The sequence below is a fragment of the Platalea leucorodia genome, assembly GCF_965183815.1.
Source record: "Platalea leucorodia genome assembly, chromosome: 4".
NCBI classification, from domain to species: Eukaryota; Metazoa; Chordata; class Aves; order Pelecaniformes; family Threskiornithidae; genus Platalea; species Platalea leucorodia.
Genome location: NC_138826.1, coordinates 126861827 through 126880881, shown reverse-complemented (window position 1 = coordinate 126880881; position 19055 = coordinate 126861827). Strand labels below are relative to the sequence as shown.

The following is a 19055-nucleotide window of genomic DNA, read 5'->3' as shown; positions in this document are numbered from 1 at the left end:
CGGAAGCGCTGAGCGGCGGCGGCCCCGGCTCCGGAGCGCAGGTGAGTCCCGGTACCGGTTACCCGGGGTCCCCCGTGGGCGTGGGGTGGGTCCCCGCGGGTGAGTGCCCCCGTGGGTGCCCGTGGGTGGGTCCCCGTGGGGTGGGTGCCCCCGTGGGTGGGTCCCCGTGGGGATGGGTCCCCGTGGGGTGGGGGTCCCCGTGGGGATGGATCCCCGTGGGGTGCGTTTCCGCGGGTGGGTGCCCCCGTGGGTGAGTCCCCGTGGGGTGGGGGTCCCCGTAGGGTGGGTGCCCCCGCGGGTGGGTCTCCATGGGATGGGTGCCGTGGGCGGGTGTCGGGGGTGGGTGCCCCCGTGGGTGGGTCCCCGTGGGGATGGGTCCCCGTGGGGTGGGTTCCCGCGGGTGGGTGCCCCCGTGGGTGGGTCCCCGTGGGGTGGGGGTCCCCGTGGGGATGGGTCTCCATGGGATGGGTCCCCGTGGGGTGGGTGCCGTGGGCGGGTGCCGCGGGTGGGTGTCGTGGGCATCCCTGAGGGGGTGGCGGCAGCCCGGGCCCCACGGGTGGAGGAGCGCCTGTCCGTCCGTGGGTCCGTCCGTCCGTGCCCCGCACACGCGTGTGCGCACACGCGGGTCCCGGGGGGGGGGGGCTCCCCTCGCGTGGCTGCTGTGAGCCCACGGGGACCCCGGCCCCGCGGGGCGCAGGATCAGGCCCCTCCCCCCTCTCATTGTCCCCCCCCGTGTCCCACACGTGTCCCACACGTGTCCCGTGTCCCCCCGTGTCCCCCCCGTGTCCCCCCATATCCCCGTGTCCCCTCGTGTCCCTGTGTCCCGTGTCCCCCCCGTGTCCCCCCCCGTCCCCCCGTGTCCTTTCCCCCCCGTGTCCCCCCCCGTCCCCCCGTGTCCCCATGTCCCGTGTCTCCCCCCCGTGTCCGCCCCCGTGTCCCCCCTCGTCCCCATGTCCCGTGTCCCCCCCCCGTGTCCCCCCCCCGTGTCCCCCCCCGTGTCCCGTGTCCCCCCCCGTGTCCCGTGTCCCCCCCCGTGTCCGCCCCCCCCCCCCCCCCCGGCTCCGTCCCGGTTTTGCTTCCCCAAATCCGCCCCAGCTTCTGCTTTCGGGGCGACGCCCCCACACCCACGCGGGGCCTCAGCCCCCTCCCCCCCCAGGGGCGGAGCCCCCCGCCCCCAGCCCCGCACCCCAGGGACGGGGGGGACCCCTCAGCCCCCCCCCCCCCCATGTCATGAGCCCGCGGGGCCTCGGCCCCATCACACACACACGTGTGTCACGAGCTGGCCAGGCCTCGGCCCCTTCACACACACACGTGTGTCACGAGCTGGCCAGGCCTCAGCCCCCTCTGACACATGTCGCGAGCCAGCTGGGCCTCAGCCCCCTTCACACACACGTCACGAGCTGGCCGGGCCTCAGCCCCCTTCACACACACGTCACGAGCTGGCTGGGCCTCAGCCCCTTCACACACACCCGTGTCACGAGCTGGCCAGGCCTCGGCCCCTTCTCCCCCCGCCACGAGCCGGGCAGGGCCCCGCGGTGCCCCCAGCCCTCCGTGTCCCCCCAGGTGCCGCCATGAACCCCCCGCCCCGGCGCGTGCGGCTGAAGCCCTGGCTGGTGGCCCAGGTGAGCAGCCAGCGCTACCCGGGGCTGCAGTGGCTGGACGCCGAGCGGCGATGCTTCGCCATCCCCTGGCGCCACGCCACCCGCCACCCCCCCGCCCCCCAGGACCACGACACCATCTTCAAGGTGACACGGGGGGACGGGGTGGGGGGCGTGGGGACGATGGGGGGACGGGGGGCATGGGACAGGGGGATGGGGTGACAGGGTGACAAGGGGACAGGGTGACAAGGGGGGACAGGGGACGGGGGTGATGGGGACAATGGGGTGACAGGGGGACATGGGACAGGGGATGGGGTGACAAGACAGACATGGGATGGGGGGACAGGGTGACAAGGGGACAAGGGGGGACAGGGGATGGGGGTGATGGGGACGATGGGGGGACAGGAGGGACACGGGACAGGGGGATGGGGTGACAAGACAGACATGGGATGGGGGGACAGGGTGACAAGGGGACAGGGTGACAAGGGGATAGGGGTGATGGGGACGATGGGGTGACATGGGATGGGGGTGTTGGGGTGACAAGGGGGACACGCGATGGGGGAGATGGGGACGATGGGGTGACAAGGACCGGGGGTGATGGGGTAACAAGAGGGACACGGGACAGGGGTGATGGGGTGACAGGGTGACAAGGGGACAGGGTGACAAGGGGGGACAGGGGATGGGGGTGATGGGGACGATGGGGTGACAAGGACTGGGGGTGATGGGGTGACAAGGGGGACATGGGACAGGGGGATGGGGTGACAGGGTGACAAGGGGGGACAGGGGATGGGGGTGATGGGGACGATAGGGGGACAGGGGGGACACGGGACAGGGGATGGGGTGACAAGACAGACATGGGATGGGGGTGACAGGGTGACAAGGGGATGGGGGGACAGGCAATAGGGGTCATGGGGACGATGGGGTGACAAGGACCAGGGGTGATGGGGTGACAAGGGGATGGGGACAGGGGGATTGGGGGACAGGGGATGGGTGATGGGGGTGACAGGGGATGTAGGTGATGGGGTGACAAGGGGGGACAGGGTGACAAGGGGGGCATGGGACAGGGGTGATGGGGTGACAAGGGGGGACAGGGTGACAAGGGGGGCATGGGACAGGGGTGATGGGGTGACAAGGGGGACACAGGATGAGAGTGACAGGGGATGGGGTGACAGGGGATGGGGGTGATGGGGTGACAATGGGATGGGTGATGGGGTGACAAGGGGGTACAGGGTGACAAGGGGGATGCGGGATGAGGGTGATGGGGTGACAGGGGATGGGGACAGGGGGGCTGGGGGACATGGGATGGGTGATGGGGGTGATGGGGTGACAGGGGATGGGCGTGATGGGGTGACAAGGGGGGACAGGGTGACAAGGGGGACACAGGATGGGGGTGATGAGGATGATGGGGTGACAGGGGATGGGGACAGGGGGGTTGGGGGACATGGGATGGGTGATGGGGGTGACGGGGTGACAGGGGATGGGGGTGATGGGGTGACAAGGGGGGACAGGGCGACAGGGTGACAAGGGGGACGGGGGTGATGGGGTGACAAGGGGGGACACGGTGACGGGACGGGGGCAATGGGGTGAAAAGGGTGATGAGGAGGATGGGGTGACAGGGGACGGGGGTGATGGGGTGACGAGGGGGACACGGGACGAGGGCGATGGGGATGCGGGGGTGACGGGGACGGGGTGACACGGGTGACACGGGGCGCCGGGTGCTGAGCACCCCCGCTGCCCCCAGGCCTGGGCGCAGGAGACGGGCAAGTTCACGGAGGGGGTGGACGAGCCGGACCCGGCCAAGTGGAAGGCCAACCTGCGCTGCGCCCTCAACAAGAGCCGCGAGTTCCGGCTGCTCTTCGACGGCACCAAGGCCACCCCGCTCCAGCCCTACAAGGTCTACGAGCTCTGCCAGGGCCCCGCCGAGGGCGCCGGTACGGCCGCGCACCCACGGGTGCCGGGGCGGGGGGCGGCTTTGGGGAGGGGTTGGGCGCCCCGCGCGTCCCCAGGCCCCCACGGGGACCCAGCGCCCCGTGAAGCCCCCGCGCCCCATAAGGCCCCCGCACCCCATAAGGACCCAGCGCTCCACCAGGACCCGGCACCCCACAAGGACCCAGCACCCCATGAGTCCCCAGCACCCCGAAATGCCCCAGCACCCCACAAGTCCCCCACACCCCATAAGGACCCAGCACCCCATGAGGTCCCAGCACCCCATAAGGACCGAGCACCCTGCAATGCCCCAGCACCCCACAACTCCCTAGCACCCCACAAGTCCCCCACACCCCATAAGGACCCAGCACCCCATGAGGTCCCAGCACCCCATAAGGACCGAGCACCCTGCAATGCCCCAGCACCCCACAACTCCCTAGCACCCCACAAGTCCCCCACACCCCATAAGGACCCAGCACCCCATGAGGTCCCAGCACCCCACAAAGACCTGGCACCCCACAAGTCCCCAGCACCCCATGAAGCCCCAGCACCCCACAAGTCCCCCACAGCCCATGAGGTCCCAGCACCCCATGAGGTCCCAGCACCCCACAAGTCCCCTACACCCCACAGGGACCCAGTGCCCCACAAGGACTTGGCACCCCACAAGTCCCCAGCACCCTGCAATGCCCCAGCACCCCACAGGGACCCAGCACCCCACAAGTCTCCTACACCCCATAAGGACCCAGCACCCCACAAAGCCCCAGCACCCCACAAAGACCTGGCACCCCACGAGTCCCCAGCACCGCCCCAGCACCCCACAAGTCCCCAGCACCCCACAAGTCCCCAGCACCCAGCACCGCCCCAGCACCCCCCAGGGACCCAGCACCCTATGAAGCCCCAGCACCCCATGCATCCCAAGCACCCCACAAGCCCCCAGCACCCCACAAAGCCCCAGCACCCCACAAGTCCCCTGCACCCCATGAGGACCCAGCACCCCCCAGGGACCCAGCACCCCACAAAGCCCCAGCACCCCACAAGTCCCCAGCGCCCCACGCAGCCCCAGCACCCCACAATTCCCCCTGCGCCCCCGAGCCCCAGCCCCCCCAGCCCGTCTCTCCCTTGCAGATGGGGACGACTACGGCTGCGGCGCGGAGGAGGACGTCAGCCAGGTACCGGGGGGGGATGAGGGTGGGGGGACCCCCAAACCGGGGACACCTCGGGGGGCCGGGGGGGTCCCTGCGCCCCGTCACCGCCCCGCTCTCCCCCCACAGCTCCAGAAGATGACGTCTCTGAGCCTCGATGGTGAGTGGGGGGTGCCGGGGGGTGGGGGGCGCGGGGGGCACCCACCCGGCGGTTTCGGGGGGCGGCCAGGGGGCTGTGGCCACCCTCCGACCCCACGCTGTGCCCCAGACACCCAGCGCGGGGGGGACCTGCTGCCCCCCTACCCCTGGCCCAAGGAGGACCCCCCCTTCGGCAGCGGCTGCCCCCCGGGGCCCTTTGTGCCGCCGCCCCCGGCGCTGCTCCCCGGGGAGGTGGGGGGCACCCACGGGACCCCCGAGCTGCCCCCCGCCGCCCTCGCCGAGACGGGGCCCCCTTTGGGCAACCTGGGGCCCCCGGCCGCTTGCCCGCTGGCGCCCATGGAGCACGTCATCCCCAACCTGCTCATCAGCCCCCACATGCTGCCGCGTAAGGACCGGGGTGGGGCGGCCGTGGGTGTGGGGTGGCCATGGGGCGGCTGGACAGAGTGGCCATGGGTGTGGGGTGGCCGTGGGGTGGCCATGGGGTGGCTGGATGGGGTGGCCATGGGTGTGGGGTGGCCGTGGGGTGGCCATGGGGTGGCTGGATGGGGTGGCCATGGGTGTGGGGTGGCTGTGGGGTGGCCGTGGGGTGGCCATGGGGTGGCTGGATGGGGTGGCTGTGGGTGTGAAGTGGCCATGGGGTGGCCATGGGTGTGGGGTGGCCGTGGGGTGGCTGGACGGAGTGGCCGTGGGTGTGGGGTGGCCATGGGGTGGCCATGGGGTGGCTGGATGGGGTGGCCATGGGTGTGGGGTGGCCGTGGGGTGGCCATGGGGTGGCTGGATGGGGTGGCCATGGGTGTGGGGTGGCCATGGGGTGGCTGGATGGGGTGGCCATGGGTGTGGGGTGGCCGTGGGGTGGTCATGGGGTGGCTGGATGGGGTGGCCATGGGTGTGGGGTGGCTGTGGGGTGGCCATGGGGTGGCTGGATGGGGTGGCTGTGGGTGTGAAGTGGCCATGGGGTGGCTGGACAGGGTGGCCATGGGTGTGGAGTGGCCGTTGGGTGGTTGGCCATGGGTGGCCATGGGTGTGGGGTGGCTGGATGGTGGTAGCCATGGCTGTGGGGTGGCCGTTGGGTGGGTGGCCATGGGTGTGGGGTGGCTGGATGGTGGTGGCCCTGGCCGTGGGGTGGCCGGACGGCGGTGGCCACGGCGCGCTCCCCGGCGGGCAGTTGACATCCGCGTCCCTTCGGCAGTGACCGACCTGGAGATCAAGTTCCAGTACCGGGGCCGCCAGGTCTGCGTCCTCACCATCAGCAACCCCCACGGCTGCCGCCTCTTCCACAGCAGCCTGGAGCCCACGCAGGAGCAGGTGGAGCTCTTCGGGCCGCTGACGCTGGAGCAGGTCCGCTTCCCCGCCACCGACGCCATCCCCAACGAGAAGCAACGGTTCTACACCCACCAGCTCCTGGACGTGCTGGACCGCGGGCTCATCCTGGAGCTGCAGGGCCAGGACATCTACGCCATCCGCCTCTGCCAGTGCAAGGTCTTCTGGACGGGGCCCTGCGCCGCCCGCCACGCCGGCCCCAACCCCATCGAGAGGGAGAAGAAGACCAAGCTCTTCAGCCTCGAGGGGTTTCTCAACGGTGAGAGGAGGAGGGGGTGGTTGTTCCCTGGGCCCCTTGGGGACACCGGGTGGGATGGAGGGGTCAGCTGGCGTGGGGGGACCAAGATGGGACGGGGGGACACCAGGCAGCCCATGGGGACGCGGTGGCGTGGGGGGACACCAGGTGGCACGTGAGGACCTGGTGGCATGGGGAGAACCAAGATGGGACGGGGGGACACCAGGTGGCACGTGAGGACCTGGTGGCATGGGGAGAACCAAGATGGGACGGGGGGACACCAGGTGGCACGTGAGGACCTGGTGGCATGGGGGGACATCAGCTGGCATAGGGGGACCAAGATGGGACAGGGGGACACCAGGTGGCACATTGAGGACCTGGTGGCATGGGGGGGACCAAGATGGGATGGGGGGACACCAGTTGGCTCATGGGGACCTGGTGGCATGGGGGGACACCAGGTGGCACGTGAGGACCTGGTAGCATGGGGAGAACCAAGATGGGAGGGGGGGAGACACCGGGTGGCTCATGGGGACCAAGCCGGCATGGCGGGACACCAGGTGGCATAGGGGGACCAAGATGGGACGGGGGAACACCAGGTGGCTCATGGGGACCTGGTGGCATGGGGGGACGCGAGCTGGTACATGGGGACCTGGTGGCACGGGGGGACACCAGTTGGCATGGGGGGACCAAGATGGGATGGGGGGACACCAGGTGGCTCATGGGGACGTGGTGGTGTGGGGGGACGCCAGGTGACACGTGAGGACCTGGTAGCATGGGGGGACATCAGCTGGCGTAGGGGGACCAAGATGGGATGGGGGGGACACCAGGTGGCATAGGGGGACCAAGATGGGACAGGGGGACACCAGGCGGCCCATGGGGACCTGGTGGCATGGGGGGGACCAAGATGGGACGGGGGGAGACACTGGGTGGCTCATGGGGACCTGGTGGTGTGGGGGGATGCGAGCTGGTACATGGGGACCTGGTGGCACGGGGGGACACCAGTTGGCATGGGGGGACCAAGATGGGATGGGGGGACACCAGGTGGCTCATGGGGACCCAGCGGCATGGGGCGCGGCCCCGTCCTGCCCCTCACCGCGGCGTCTGGCCCCGCAGGCCTCATCCTGTTCCAGAAGGGGCAGACCACCACCCCCCCGCCCTTCGAGATCTTCTTCTGCTTCGGCGAGGAGTGGCCGGACCAGAAGCCCAAGGAGAAAAAACTGATCACGGTGCAGGTGAGGGGACGGGGACGCCGGCGTCCCCGGGTCAGGGCGCTGCCCGCGGCTCCCGGGGGGACGGGGCGGGCGTCCCCGTGCCGGCTGACGCCGCGGTGGCTCTCGCAGGTGGTGCCGGTGGCGGCGCGGCTGCTGCTGGAGATGTTCTCGGGCGAGCTGTCCTGGTCGGCTGACAGCATCCCGCTGCAGATCTCCCACCCCGACCTCAAGGACAAGATGGTGGAGCAGTTCAAGGAGCTTCACCAGCTCTGGCAGAACCAGCAGCGGCTGCCGCCGGCGCAACAGGAGCCCGGCCCCGCCGCCGGCCCCTGGGTGCTGCCCCAGTGACGAGGGGACGTGGGGGCCACCCGCGGCGGTGCCACCGCGAAGCCCGGCGGGATGATCCCGACCCCGGCCCCGCGGCCGTCCCCGTCCCCCCGGAGCTGCCGGTGACCCGCCGGGACCCACGGGGGCTCCGGGGCAGGACGGGACCAGGCCCGGAGGCTTTAACGGGGCTGGGCCAGCGGAGAAGCCGGACCCGTCTCCCCGCAGCACCCACGATGCAACACGGCGGGGGGGGGCTGCCCCCCGGCTCTCCCAGTTTTGGGGAGAAACAGCAAGAAAACGGGACCAGGATGGGGACCGGGACCCGCCCAGGCTGCAGCTCAGGGCAAAGAGCGAAGCCAGGCCCAGCCCTGAGAGAAGAACCAGGCCGGGACTTGGGGGGGGTTTATTTATTTTTTTTTCAGTTTTTTGTTGTTTTTATTGTTCTCGAGGTGGCCACACACCCCCGGAGGGAACAGCAGCGCCCCAGCCCCGCGCCGGCCCTCGCCCAGCCCCGTCCCTGCACTCGCTCGAGCCGTCTCCTCCCCGCACGGTCCAACCCTAAAATAAACCAAATAAAACTGAAAAAAAAAAAAAAACACCAAAAAAACCAAACTAAAAACGAAGAAGAAGAAGAAAAAAAAAATATAATATATATATTTAAAGAGTCCGTCCCGCCTGCGTCGTCGCCGGGAGGTCGCCGCCGGGCGGGACGCGGCGTCCCCCCTCCTGCAGACCCTGCGTTTTTACTAAATCTATTTTAAACCCCCGTCTTTCCTGAAATAATTTTTTATCGTTTGGGGTTTTTGTTTGTTTGTTTGTTTGTTTATTTGTTTTTGTTTTTTTTTTTTTCCATTTCACAGAAAGTTTTCTACTTCGCACTCTTTGTTTTGCTGCCGGGCAAATCCGTTTTCCTCCGGTGTTCGGTGGTTTGGTTTTGTGTCGGTTTTTTGTTTTGTAGGTTCTGGGTTGGTTTTTTTGTTGTTGTTTTTGTTCCCCCTCCCCCCCCCCCCCCCCCCCCCTTGGTTTGTTTTCTTGTTTCGGTAGCCGATGTTCGGGAAGCGAATCCGCCGGGAAAGCGGGATCCCCGAGCCGTCCTCCCGCGCGCGCGGGCGCGGCGCCGGCTCTCCTGGCTGGCGGGACGCGCTGGAGCGAGTGAAAGCCCTCGGCCACGGTGAACTTTGCTGATTGTGGGACACATTCTTGGTTTGCTTCGTTTCCTGTCTTCTCGTTAAAAGACATTCCTGGGAGCGGGGGAGAGAGGGGTCAAGCCGCCTTCCCACCTGCCTCTCCCGGGCCGGCACGGCCACGGCATCGTCACAGCCCCACGGCATCGTCACCGCCCCACGGCGTCCCAGCGCCGCGCGTGGTCGCGATCGCCGGCTCTTACCTGGGAGACAGGCGCCGTGCCGGAGCAGGAGCTATCGGAACAAGCGGGTGAAGTCCCTCAGAGCCCAGCAGACCTGTTTACATTCCTCAGCGCTGCAAGACAAGGGGTGACATCGTCGGGGGGTGACATCGTCAAGGGGTGACATCGTCGGGGGGACGTCTGGGAAGCGGGGAAGGCGTCCGCCGTCCGCGGGCAATCCTGCTGGCACGCGATGGCGGTGGGGAGCCGGGAGCGTGGCAGCTCGGCTTGGAGATGTTGGGGCAACGATTGGGGCAAAAGGGGCTCCGGTAGCCCCCGGAGGGGACCTGCGTGCCACGAGGGTGGTGGCTGGATGAAAGGAGCCAGCAGGAGACCCAGCTCCGGGGTTTTTCCAGGGCCGGCTGCTCGCCGGGACCGAGCAGGGCAGAGGGCAGGGGAGCGTTTGGGCACCCGGGCCGGGTGGAGGGGAGGACGGTGGCCACCGGCTCGCAGCCGGCTGCCCGGAGCAGGCTGGGGCTTGCCGGGCCGATCCTGCTCTCGGCCCGGGAGCGGACACGGCCCGCGGCGGCAGGCCTGGGCAGGACGCGGCCGTCGGAGCAGCGCGGCCGGGAGCCGGTGACTCAGAGAGGCGAGGAGAGGGAGGGAGGGCAGGCGGAAGCAGGGAGGGATGGCGGCTCCGCAGGGCTCGGGCAAGAGCAGAAAAACCTGTTCAGTGATGGAAAAAGGCAAGAGGTGCCCTCCGAAGGAAGGCTTCCGCAGCCCGGGTTGGACTGGGAACACCCTGGGTGAGCCATCCCAGCGGATTCCGGGGCAGGGGCGGGGGGTGACGTCCCACCAGCACGCCCAGCTCTCGCCGAGACGCTTCGGGGCTGCCGGAGGACAAGCCGCGGCGAGCAGTGGGCAGGACCGAGCCTCGCAGGACACCAGGGTGCAAAGGCCGCGTCCCAGAGATGAGCTCGCAAGGGAGATGCCGGAGCTGCGGTCGTGAGCCGCCCCTCGCCGTCCTGGCTTCTCGGCATCGCACCCTGCCCCGCGCCGGCACGCCGGCACGCTCACCTCGTGACCTGCTTGTGGAAATCCGTCAGCTGTTTGTGTGTGACTTGGATGGCTCCTCCCGTCGTTTCCTTTGGTAAACCCTTCAGCGAGTTCTCCAGCCAGCGACAAAACGTCTGCGGGAAGGAAAAGAAGGGAGAAGCTCGGGATGCGGGGCCGAACCCAGCTCCCGCGTCCTGGCTTCGCCCACGCGCAGGCCGGGACGGCCCAGGGTACGTCCCGTCCCTCTCACCGGCCGGTCGATCTGCATGATCTCCCAGAGCACCTCGGCGACGTCGGGCAGGGTGTACGGCGGCAGGCAGAAGCAGCACGTGTGCAGCAGCTGGTTGACGAGCTGCTGGCCCAGTTGGTTCATCACCTGGCTGATCAGCTCCTTCCGCACTTCGAAGTCCTCCTCGTGCTGCGGGAGGAAGGAGAGGGGAGGCTGAGCAGCGCCCGGGGACAGGGACACGCTGCTCCCAGAGCATCGCCGCCGCCGGCAGAGTAACCGCGGTGGCTTGGCTACGGCAGTGGCGCAGTCCTCATGGGGGGACCGCGGTGACAAACGCCGAGGAGGACGGCGTCCCCAGCTCCGCGGAGGAGGGCCCCGCCACGAGGAACGAGCCCGGGGGTCACTCACGTCGTTGGCCACCCCGGTGTGGATGAGATCGCGCAGGAACTTCATGACGCTGCAGTTGGCGTCCCGGTGATCCAGGGTGGTGGCGGCGATGGCCCACTGCAGGATGGGGATCATCACCTGGCTGCGTAGCAAGGTGACGGGGCTGCGCTGGATAAACCTGGCCAGGCGGAAGACAGACGGACGTTACCGGCGCTTGCCCGGCTTCCCCGCACCCTGCCTCTCCCCGTGTGCCGGCGGCAAGGCGGGACCCTGCCTTCGCCCACGGGGACGGGAGCGCTCCCACGGGCGCGTGGGGACCCGTCCGCAAGGAGAGAGGGGCCGGGGGCGTCCTCGTGCAGCGGGAGAAGGCGACAGGAGAGCGTGGCTACCTGGCTGCTAGTCGGAAGAGGTCGTCCACGGTGTCCGGGTGGTTCTGAAGGCCACTGGGCTGCTCTAGGAGTTGGAAGGTGGGTATGCATAGCGCCTAGGAGAAGGGTGGCGGGGATCCGTTAGTAATTAGCTGGGGTTACATCTCAAACTGCCCTTCTCTCCGCAGGGAGATTTCCAGCATGGACCACACCGAAGCGGGTCAGACCCTGGCTTCTCCTGGCAGCCCAAAGGGCAGGGCGGGACCTCTCCTCCCGATGGGGTACGCGCCCCGAGGCAGCAACGCCTTCCTCAACGATCGGCTCCTCCAACAAGAAGCCACTCACCACTTCGGCTTTAACCAAAAGCTTCCCGTCCTTGGCTTTGTTCACCCAGCCACCGACTCCTGCGAGAGCGGAGAGGCGCTGGGACCAGCCCAGGTTTGCACGGAAACCGCTCTGCTTCGTGCAAAGCCTCCTGGCACCCACGGCACGGCCTGCCCCACCAGCGCAGCGGGGCAGCGACTGCGCCGGCACGTGGAAATAGGGAGAGTAATAAAGAAGGGCAGCGAGGCTGGGGCAGGGGCTGGAGCACAAGGCTGGGGAGGAGCGGCTGGGGGAGCTGGGGGGGCTCAGCCTGGAGAAGAGGAGGCTGAGGGGAGCCCTCATCGCTCTCTGCAACGGCCTGAAAGGAGGCTGGAGCCGGGGGGGTCGGTCTCTGCTCCCCAGGAACAAGCGCTGGGACGAGAGGGAACGGCCTCAAGCTGCGCCAGGGCAGGGTTGGGTTGGATGTGAGGAAAAACTTCTTCCCCCAAAGGGCTGTCAGGGCCTGGCCCAGGCTGCCCAGGGCAGGGGCTGAGTCCCCATCCCTGGGGGGATTTAAAAGCCGGGGAGATGTGGTGCTGAGGGACATGGTTTAGTGGTGGGCTTGGCAGTGCTGGGTTAACGGTTGGACTCGATGATCTTAAGGGTCTTCTCCAACCTAAACGACTCTAGGGTTTAGGTACGTGGGCACCAAACCCGTCGGCTCTCGGCACCCACCTGCAGCATGTCGAGCAGTCCCTGCCGGCAGCCCTCCTCCATGCCGTACTCGTCCACCAAGATGCTGCCCAGGTAGAGGAAACAGGAGTGCTGGTGGGCCCGGTACACGTTCACCATCTGCGGGGAGACACGCGCTGCCTGGCACCGCGAACGCCGCCTGCCCACCGCCAACGCCGCAGCCAGCGGCGGGTCCGGCACGGAAACTGCTGCGGCTGTTTCCATCAGAGAATTCCCCGCGTGCCGCTCGCTGCGGCCCCGTCGGCTGCGGGATCCGGCCGGGAACCCGGCAGCTCCCCTGCCGAGGCCGGGGATCTCCTCCACCAGCCCCACGCTTCCCGAAGGGCTGGACCCACCCCAGCTCCGACCCACCGGCGAGCCGTGGAGGGGTGAAGCGTACGCTCCTTACCTCCCATCGTCCCGGCCGGGATCTGCCCGACAGTCCCACCTCCTCTCTGGGACGACGTCCCAGCCCGCCAGACCTCCCCCCGGCCCCGCGGTGGGCAGGGGACATCCTGCAGCACCTTGCTCAGGCCTGATCTTGCCCTTTGGAGCATCTCCGCGCTGGGGCTCCCAGAGCCAAGGCAGCTCCTCCTCGCCCGTGATCCTTGCTTAGCCCAGTGGAAGCACCGAGCAGAGCAGGGGACCCCCAGCATCGGCTACCTCGGCACGGCGTGGAGTTTCACGCATGCCTTTCGAATTCCAGATACAACTGCAGGGCTCCCACAACCCACAGAGCATCAGGCAGGCAGAGCGCAGCTCTCCCCTGCAGCTCGAAGGCTCTCTCTTCCCCAAGGATTTACGCAGGATCTCCCGAGGCCGGCGGCATTCACCGCGCCCGCCTGCCGACGCGACCCCAGCGAGCGTTCGCCCCATGGCGGCTCCAAGCCCGGGATGGCGGCGTCCCCACGGCGGCGTTGAGAGCGGGTTTTTCTCCGTACCTGGGTGACGAGCGGCTGCAGCAGGGCGGCAGAGCCTTTGCCCACGCAGCGGACGGCGAAGCGCAGGCACCGGCAGCACCGCTCCACGATGCGGTTATCGGCACTGTGTTTGTTCAGGGTCTCCGACAGCACGGGCCAGATCTAAGCGCGGAGAGACGGAGGGGTTAAAGCTGGACCCGGGATACGGCGTACCCCGCCACACCACCACCCTCCTATCCGAAAAACACCCACATCCCTGTGCCGTCAGGCAGACGCCGCTCTGGTCCCAAAAACGAGAGGCACCTGCGTTACGGGACGGGTAAATTAGCTTCATGTAGGAGCGAAGAGCTCAGAGCGGCTTCAGCACCGCGAACGTTACAAGGGCAGGGAAATTAAAATACCTGGGACACTTCCAGAGCCAGGTCCCCTTTCCAGGGATCTGAAGACCCAAATCCCCCTCCCCATCACCGATCCCCGCTTCCAGGAGGGAAGGCGCTCCACCAGCAGCTCCTCTCCCCGACGCTGGGCAGAGGTGCCGTCGGACACGTGGATCTGCCCGGCGGCCGGGGATCGCAACCGAACCGCCCGCCCGCCGCGACATCCCCGCAGAAATTCCCGCCCCGAATCCGGCACGTACCTCCTGAATGACTTTTTGGCACGGATGGATCTGTCCATTTTCTACAATGGGGTTGGTGTGTCTGTGAAAAGCAGCAAAGGGTTAACGGTATTTCTTCTAAACAGTCGGGTTTTGTGTTTAAAGCCAAGAAAACGGGTTGGAGCCTCGAGCACCCGCCGAGGCTGCGGGAAGGGGACCAGAAACTGGCTCAGAGGGGCTGGGGAGCCTTGAACTTGGTGAAGCAGCAGCTTCCAGCCCGTTCCTCTTGGAAACGAGCCGTCGCTAATTTGGTTTTATGCCTCTGGGTGAGCGGCTTTGACTCGCGTGCTCGCGAACCCCCTGCGCGGGTCGTCCCGGTCCCTCCCTCCTTACCTAAATATGACAGCGAGTCGATCCAGGGGCACGGTAGGGTCTGAGGAGAGGCCGTTGCTTGGCTCCTGAGAGAGCAGCTAGAAAACAAGGCAAAACGAGGGGATTTCAGGACCGCAGGCAGCCCCGTTGCCAGCGAAGACTGAATAAACGCTGCCTGGACACCAGACCCCACCAGCAGCACTTTCGCATCCCCTCGGGCCGAAGAACCGCTCAGGAACCACTCTTGCGCAGCTACGGGTCATCCCGAGGAGATAGAGGACGTGCACATCCCTTTCTTGAGGCTTCCCTCCCTCCTCCTGCCATCCTCCGAGATTTCTACTCTCCGTTATCCTGGATCCGCATGGAAAGGTCGCTAGGGCCACCACGGTTTTTGGGACAGCCAGAACGTGACCTTTTGGGGCCACGTGTCCCGTAGGGAAGTCGAGTTCCCACGTTCTCCGGCCCGGAGACGCGGGGTGAGGGCTGCCTGCTGCACTCCAGCTGGGTTCAGGAAGGCTCTTTGGCTCCTGGCACGTAAATTGATTTCTAGGGACCATATTCTTCCCATTTAAGCCATTACACGCTCTACCAGCTAGGTATTTCTCCACCCGGAGAGACTTAGGGACAAGTCCTCGGCCCTGGACTCCTCATACACCTCTGGCTTTGAGGACACACAATTACGGCAGCGGATCAAGCCACGAGGCAAAGATGGAGCCACGAGGCAAAGACGGAGCCGCGGCAGCTCGATGGCCCCCGAGCCGTCCCCTCCAAAGCAGTGAGGGACACGGAGCGCGTTACCGCGGCTCCGGGCGGGACGTACCTTCTTCAGCGCCATCACTTGTACGGCACAGAGTTCACTGAGGCATTCTGCTATCTTCTCCAAGGGGAGCCTGGCGAGGACCAAGGCCGTCCCTGAAAAGCGAGAGGAGACAGGCTGAGGAGCAGGAACGCGGTGGAGGAGTGCGGCGGGTGTAAACGCAACGCGAGCGAGGTTCCCCAACAGGCACGGCTCCGGGGTGAGGGCAGGGACTGCTTCCCAAGACCGGGAGATGGTTCTCTGCAGCTTGAACCTGATTCTTTGGTTAAACCAGACACCGAAATCCTTTCCGCGGGGCGGGAGGGAGGAAGGAATGCCGGCACGTGGGAGGACGGGGATGGTCTGAAGGCAGACGGACATCACGAGCGCAGCCGGGCACCCCGGCGCGTCCTCGCAGCGTCCTTGCCGCTGCCCGGCAGCATCGCGAGGTCCGAGGAAGCTTCTTTCGACCCCCCCGCTAAGGCATTTCCCCCCAAAAATGAAATACGGAGAGCTCGAGCCGCTCCCCACCGCCACACCACAGCGTCCCGCTCGAAGGCAGGAGCGCAACCACCCCACGTCGGAGGTGCCGGCAGACCACAGGGCTCCCGACAACACCGGGAGGAAAAAAATTCTCCCCGGCTCACTTATTTGTTGCGTTGTTTTAAAGAAGGAGGAGAAACACTCTGTGGCAGGGAGAGGAGCAGCTCAGGAGCCTGGCTAACGCTGCTCGCATCGACGCGCGAGTGCAAAGAAGTGAAAAAACCTGAGTTTTGTCTCTTTAGTCGCACGCCCCGACTGTACAGCCGCGATAAGGCCCCCTTTGCGCAAGCTGCTGAGCTGCTTTATTTTTAAAGGCTTCAGAAGCACTCGAATCCGTCGGGAATCTCCGGGGCCCGGACAGGAGTCCTGCACCTCCCCGAAACCAGCCGTGCTCGAAGCGGCACGCGATGCCCAACAGCCAGAGGCCTGGCGAGGAGTGAACGCTCCGACCACAGGCTGGAGTTGAAAAACGACATTCTTCTGCCCAAACGGTCTCTAAAAGGACAAATACTCGCAATTTTCCACCCTGCGCGTACGGCAGCCCATTTCCAAGTGTTCGGATATAGCAGTAACCCACGGTTAGCTTGGCTGTGAGCATTTCAAATGTTTTCTTCCCACATTTCAAATGTTTTCTTCCTGCATTTCAAGTTCAGAGCAGGGATGGAGAGGGCTTCTAAACCCAGAAAGGATCTCTTTCTACCTCCTGCCCCAAGCGAGCACTTGAGACGACTCTAAAGGTGGACGAGCGGAGTGCCTCAGGGCAAACCGAGACGCTTTCCTCTAAGAAAACCCACGTGAAAATAGGGTCGCAGCCCCCGTGGCGAGTGACTTCCCGCAAAACCACCGACAGCTTTTCCATACGCACCCTTCAGGAGCCCCACGGCAGCCTCCGGAGAGAGCGTGAAGGAGTCGAGGGACCGGGCTATCTCCAGCAGCCCGTTAAAGTGCTGAGCCATGTGGTCCCGGCAAACCGAGCAGATATTGTGGATGGCCTTGGCCGCCGCCGAGGCCAGCCGCCTGTCGCACAGACCTTTCATCAAATAACCCAGCACGGGATCTGCGGAGGAGAAAGCCGGGGTGAGGAGGGGTCCCGGGGACCAGGCTCGCCGCGGGGCAGGGCGGTGGCCCGGCGTGGCCGGAAGGACTCACCCAGGAACTGCGGGTTTCTGTCCACCACCTCGCTCATCTCTCCCACCAGCTCGATGCTGGTGTAGCGGACGGCGGTGTGCACCGTCTCGGGGAGGCGAACCACCCCCTCCAGCACCTCCACCAGGGTCGGGTTGTTCTCCCTGCACGGGAAAAAGCAGCCAGCTTAGCCCCGAGGCGGCTCCCGGACTGTTTACACAGAGCAGTTGGTTTTATTGAACCCGATCGACTCCCGTGTCGCTCGGGATCAGCCGGGCAAAAGCCCTGCAGCCGCGGCGTGCTGGATATCGGGGGGCTCAGGGCTGTCGGAGCCGGGATCCAGGCGCACAGCGGCCTCCAGCTTTACCAAACAGAGCAGGAGAAACTAAATACCTCCAGAAAGAGCGCTCGTGGCACAAGAAGAAAGCTAATTAATCCTCCGGGACTGCAGAAAGGCAGAGGAGCCTGTTCCCAGCGTAGGAGGCTGCAACCAGGCGACTCCCGGGCTCCCGGCAGCCCACGTCGGCGGCAGGGCTCCGGCTCGCTGGCCCGGCGGACGGCACCGTCTGCCCTCTGATGGCAAGAGCGGAGCCGAGCTCGGTAGAGCCACGGGGCGAGCAAGAAACCTCGAGGGACGCGTTGGCAGGGAGCGGACTCCCCGGGCTCCAGCGGTGCAAGGCCACCAGAGGCCGGCGCTCTCAGAAACACAGCAGAAATAAAACCCGAAGATAAAAACCAGCGAGAGCAGCCTTGGCGCAGATAACGGGAGCCAGCGAGCGTACAGCGAAGGCGGTGACGCCCCCGGGAAGGGAGGCACGGCGTTCCCAGCCCGGGGAAGGCCAGCCGGGCTGTCCCACCGCATCGGCGCGGCCGTCGGCACGCAGGAGGGCTCGCCGCACTCTCACCGCCCCGGACATTAGCTGTCGACACTTCTGCTACCGCTAATCGGGGAGGAAAGGCGCTTTCAGAAAACGATTGAACCTTCCCTAAAGATATCTGGGAAAAGGTGGCTCTTCCCACTCTGGATGCCGAAGGATCCCAAACAACCAGCCTAGGCAAAATGCTTTGCTTTCAGGGGATAAACTAAGGGAAAACAAACCCTAATTCTATTTAACAGGGCTGAACTCAAGCGCGTGGCATTAAAGCCCCCAGGCAGGCAGAGAGGAGACCTGAGCAGGTCCAACTGCTTCGCGCAGTCCCAGCTCCGTCCGGGACCCGTATTCCCGGCCAGGAAGAGGAGACCTCAATCCCTGGAGTGCTCCATCAGCCAGGGGTACTGCATTGCTGCAGTACAGGCCACGGACGCTGAGGACTACCTGAAATAAAGCGTGGTTTTTAACTGTTTCTGCCTGGGGAAGCACGTTCCTAGGAGAATCCTTGGGATATTTGCGGCGTCTCTGCAAAACTCACTTGGAGGCAACTCCTGACCCCACCACAGCCCTTACAGACGCGAGCGGGATGGTCAACACTCACTGGTCAACGCTCTTAGCTATGGAGGCCATGATGAAGAGGACAGCTTCTGTCACCTCCCAGGGCGGATTCCCGTCCTTCAGAGTCGCGTAGAGCTGCAAGAAAGAGAATCGGTCACAAAAGAAGCCACAAACACAGCGCGGGGGCAGGGGGTCAGGGATCCCGCCCTGCGAGGTGGCCACCCGCTCCTCGCCTCCTCCCGCACACCTGAAATACGGGGCTGCAGACCTGCGCGAACCCCCACGCTCCACAGATCACCCTGCTGTTTTGGGGCCAGAGTACCGTTCCCCAGCTAGCACCCCGCCACGTGAGACCTGCCGCTTCTCCCAGAACAGCCCCCACCACCGACTTTAAGACGCAGTTGCTTCCCGCACGAGGAGATAAGGTGTGTGACCTCCTCCCCACCCCGAAAGGCCACCAGGGCTCGCTTGGCTACCTCCCGCACGGCGACGGACGCAAGCGTGCCTCACGATGCTCCTGCAAACCCACCTGAGCAAAGCACTCCACCGATCCCACCAGGAAGATCAGATCTTTCACCAGGTCCGAGACTCGCATCCGGAACTCCCCGAAGTCGTCCGTCTCCTCTGGGACACCCTCCTAAAAAGAGGCGAGGGAGAGCAAAAGGGTGAGAGCAGCGCAGAGAAATCCGGGTTCCCGCTCACCCGCAGCTAGGGCAAGACAGGCAATCGCGTTTTAGGGAAGAGACCCATCGTTTCTGCCCTCCTCTCCCCAGCCCAAGCTGCTGACGGGGATTTGAAGGAGAACCGTGCGCAAAGAAAACGCTAACAGCCTGCACGCGCGCTGTGGGTTCCTGCTCGGACACGCAGCTGGAAATCAAGGGGACGAGGAGCCTAGGCAGAGATGGAAGAAGGATAAAGCATCCCAGACGTCAAGGA

The 19055-nt window shown here is 66.0% G+C and overlaps 2 protein-coding genes across 4 annotated transcripts in view; one reads left to right on the top strand and one right to left on the bottom strand.

Moving 5' to 3' along the window:
* On the top strand, positions 1-8164 carry IRF5 (interferon regulatory factor 5). Of its 2 annotated transcripts, XM_082311088.1 has the most exons (9): positions 1-41; positions 1564-1745; positions 3340-3529; positions 4650-4693; positions 4796-4826; positions 4935-5210; positions 6015-6404; positions 7494-7612; positions 7721-8164. In XM_082311088.1, the coding sequence occupies exons 2-9, from the start codon at positions 1572-1574 to the stop codon at positions 7937-7939; spliced, it is 1443 nt and encodes a 480-aa protein (XP_082167214.1). In that variant the 5' UTR covers positions 1-41; positions 1564-1571; the 3' UTR covers positions 7940-8164. The 2 variants fall into 2 exon arrangements, with proteins under 2 accessions (XP_082167214.1, XP_082167215.1); XM_082311089.1 differs by lacking the exon at positions 4935-5210.
* A 750-nt stretch (positions 8165-8914) lies between these two features.
* The window catches only part of TNPO3 (transportin 3), a 42319-nt gene continuing 32178 nt past the window's right edge, over positions 8915-19055 (bottom strand). For both annotated transcript variants that reach the window (XM_082310948.1, XM_082310949.1), the window contains 15 exons: positions 18649-18756; positions 18163-18254; positions 16714-16853; positions 16430-16621; positions 15046-15137; positions 14247-14323; positions 13896-13956; positions 13280-13420; positions 12342-12458; positions 11325-11419; positions 10957-11113; positions 10570-10737; positions 10341-10453; positions 9306-9397; positions 8915-9159 (listed from right to left, as the gene is read on the bottom strand). In XM_082310948.1, coding sequence (XP_082167074.1) covers positions 9337-9397; positions 10341-10453; positions 10570-10737; positions 10957-11113; positions 11325-11419; positions 12342-12458; positions 13280-13420; positions 13896-13956; positions 14247-14323; positions 15046-15137; positions 16430-16621; positions 16714-16853; positions 18163-18254; positions 18649-18756 — 1614 coding nt within the window. In that variant the 3' untranslated portion in view covers positions 8915-9159; positions 9306-9336. The remainder of the gene's footprint in view (positions 9160-9305; positions 9398-10340; positions 10454-10569; positions 10738-10956; positions 11114-11324; positions 11420-12341; positions 12459-13279; positions 13421-13895; positions 13957-14246; positions 14324-15045; positions 15138-16429; positions 16622-16713; positions 16854-18162; positions 18255-18648; positions 18757-19055) is intronic.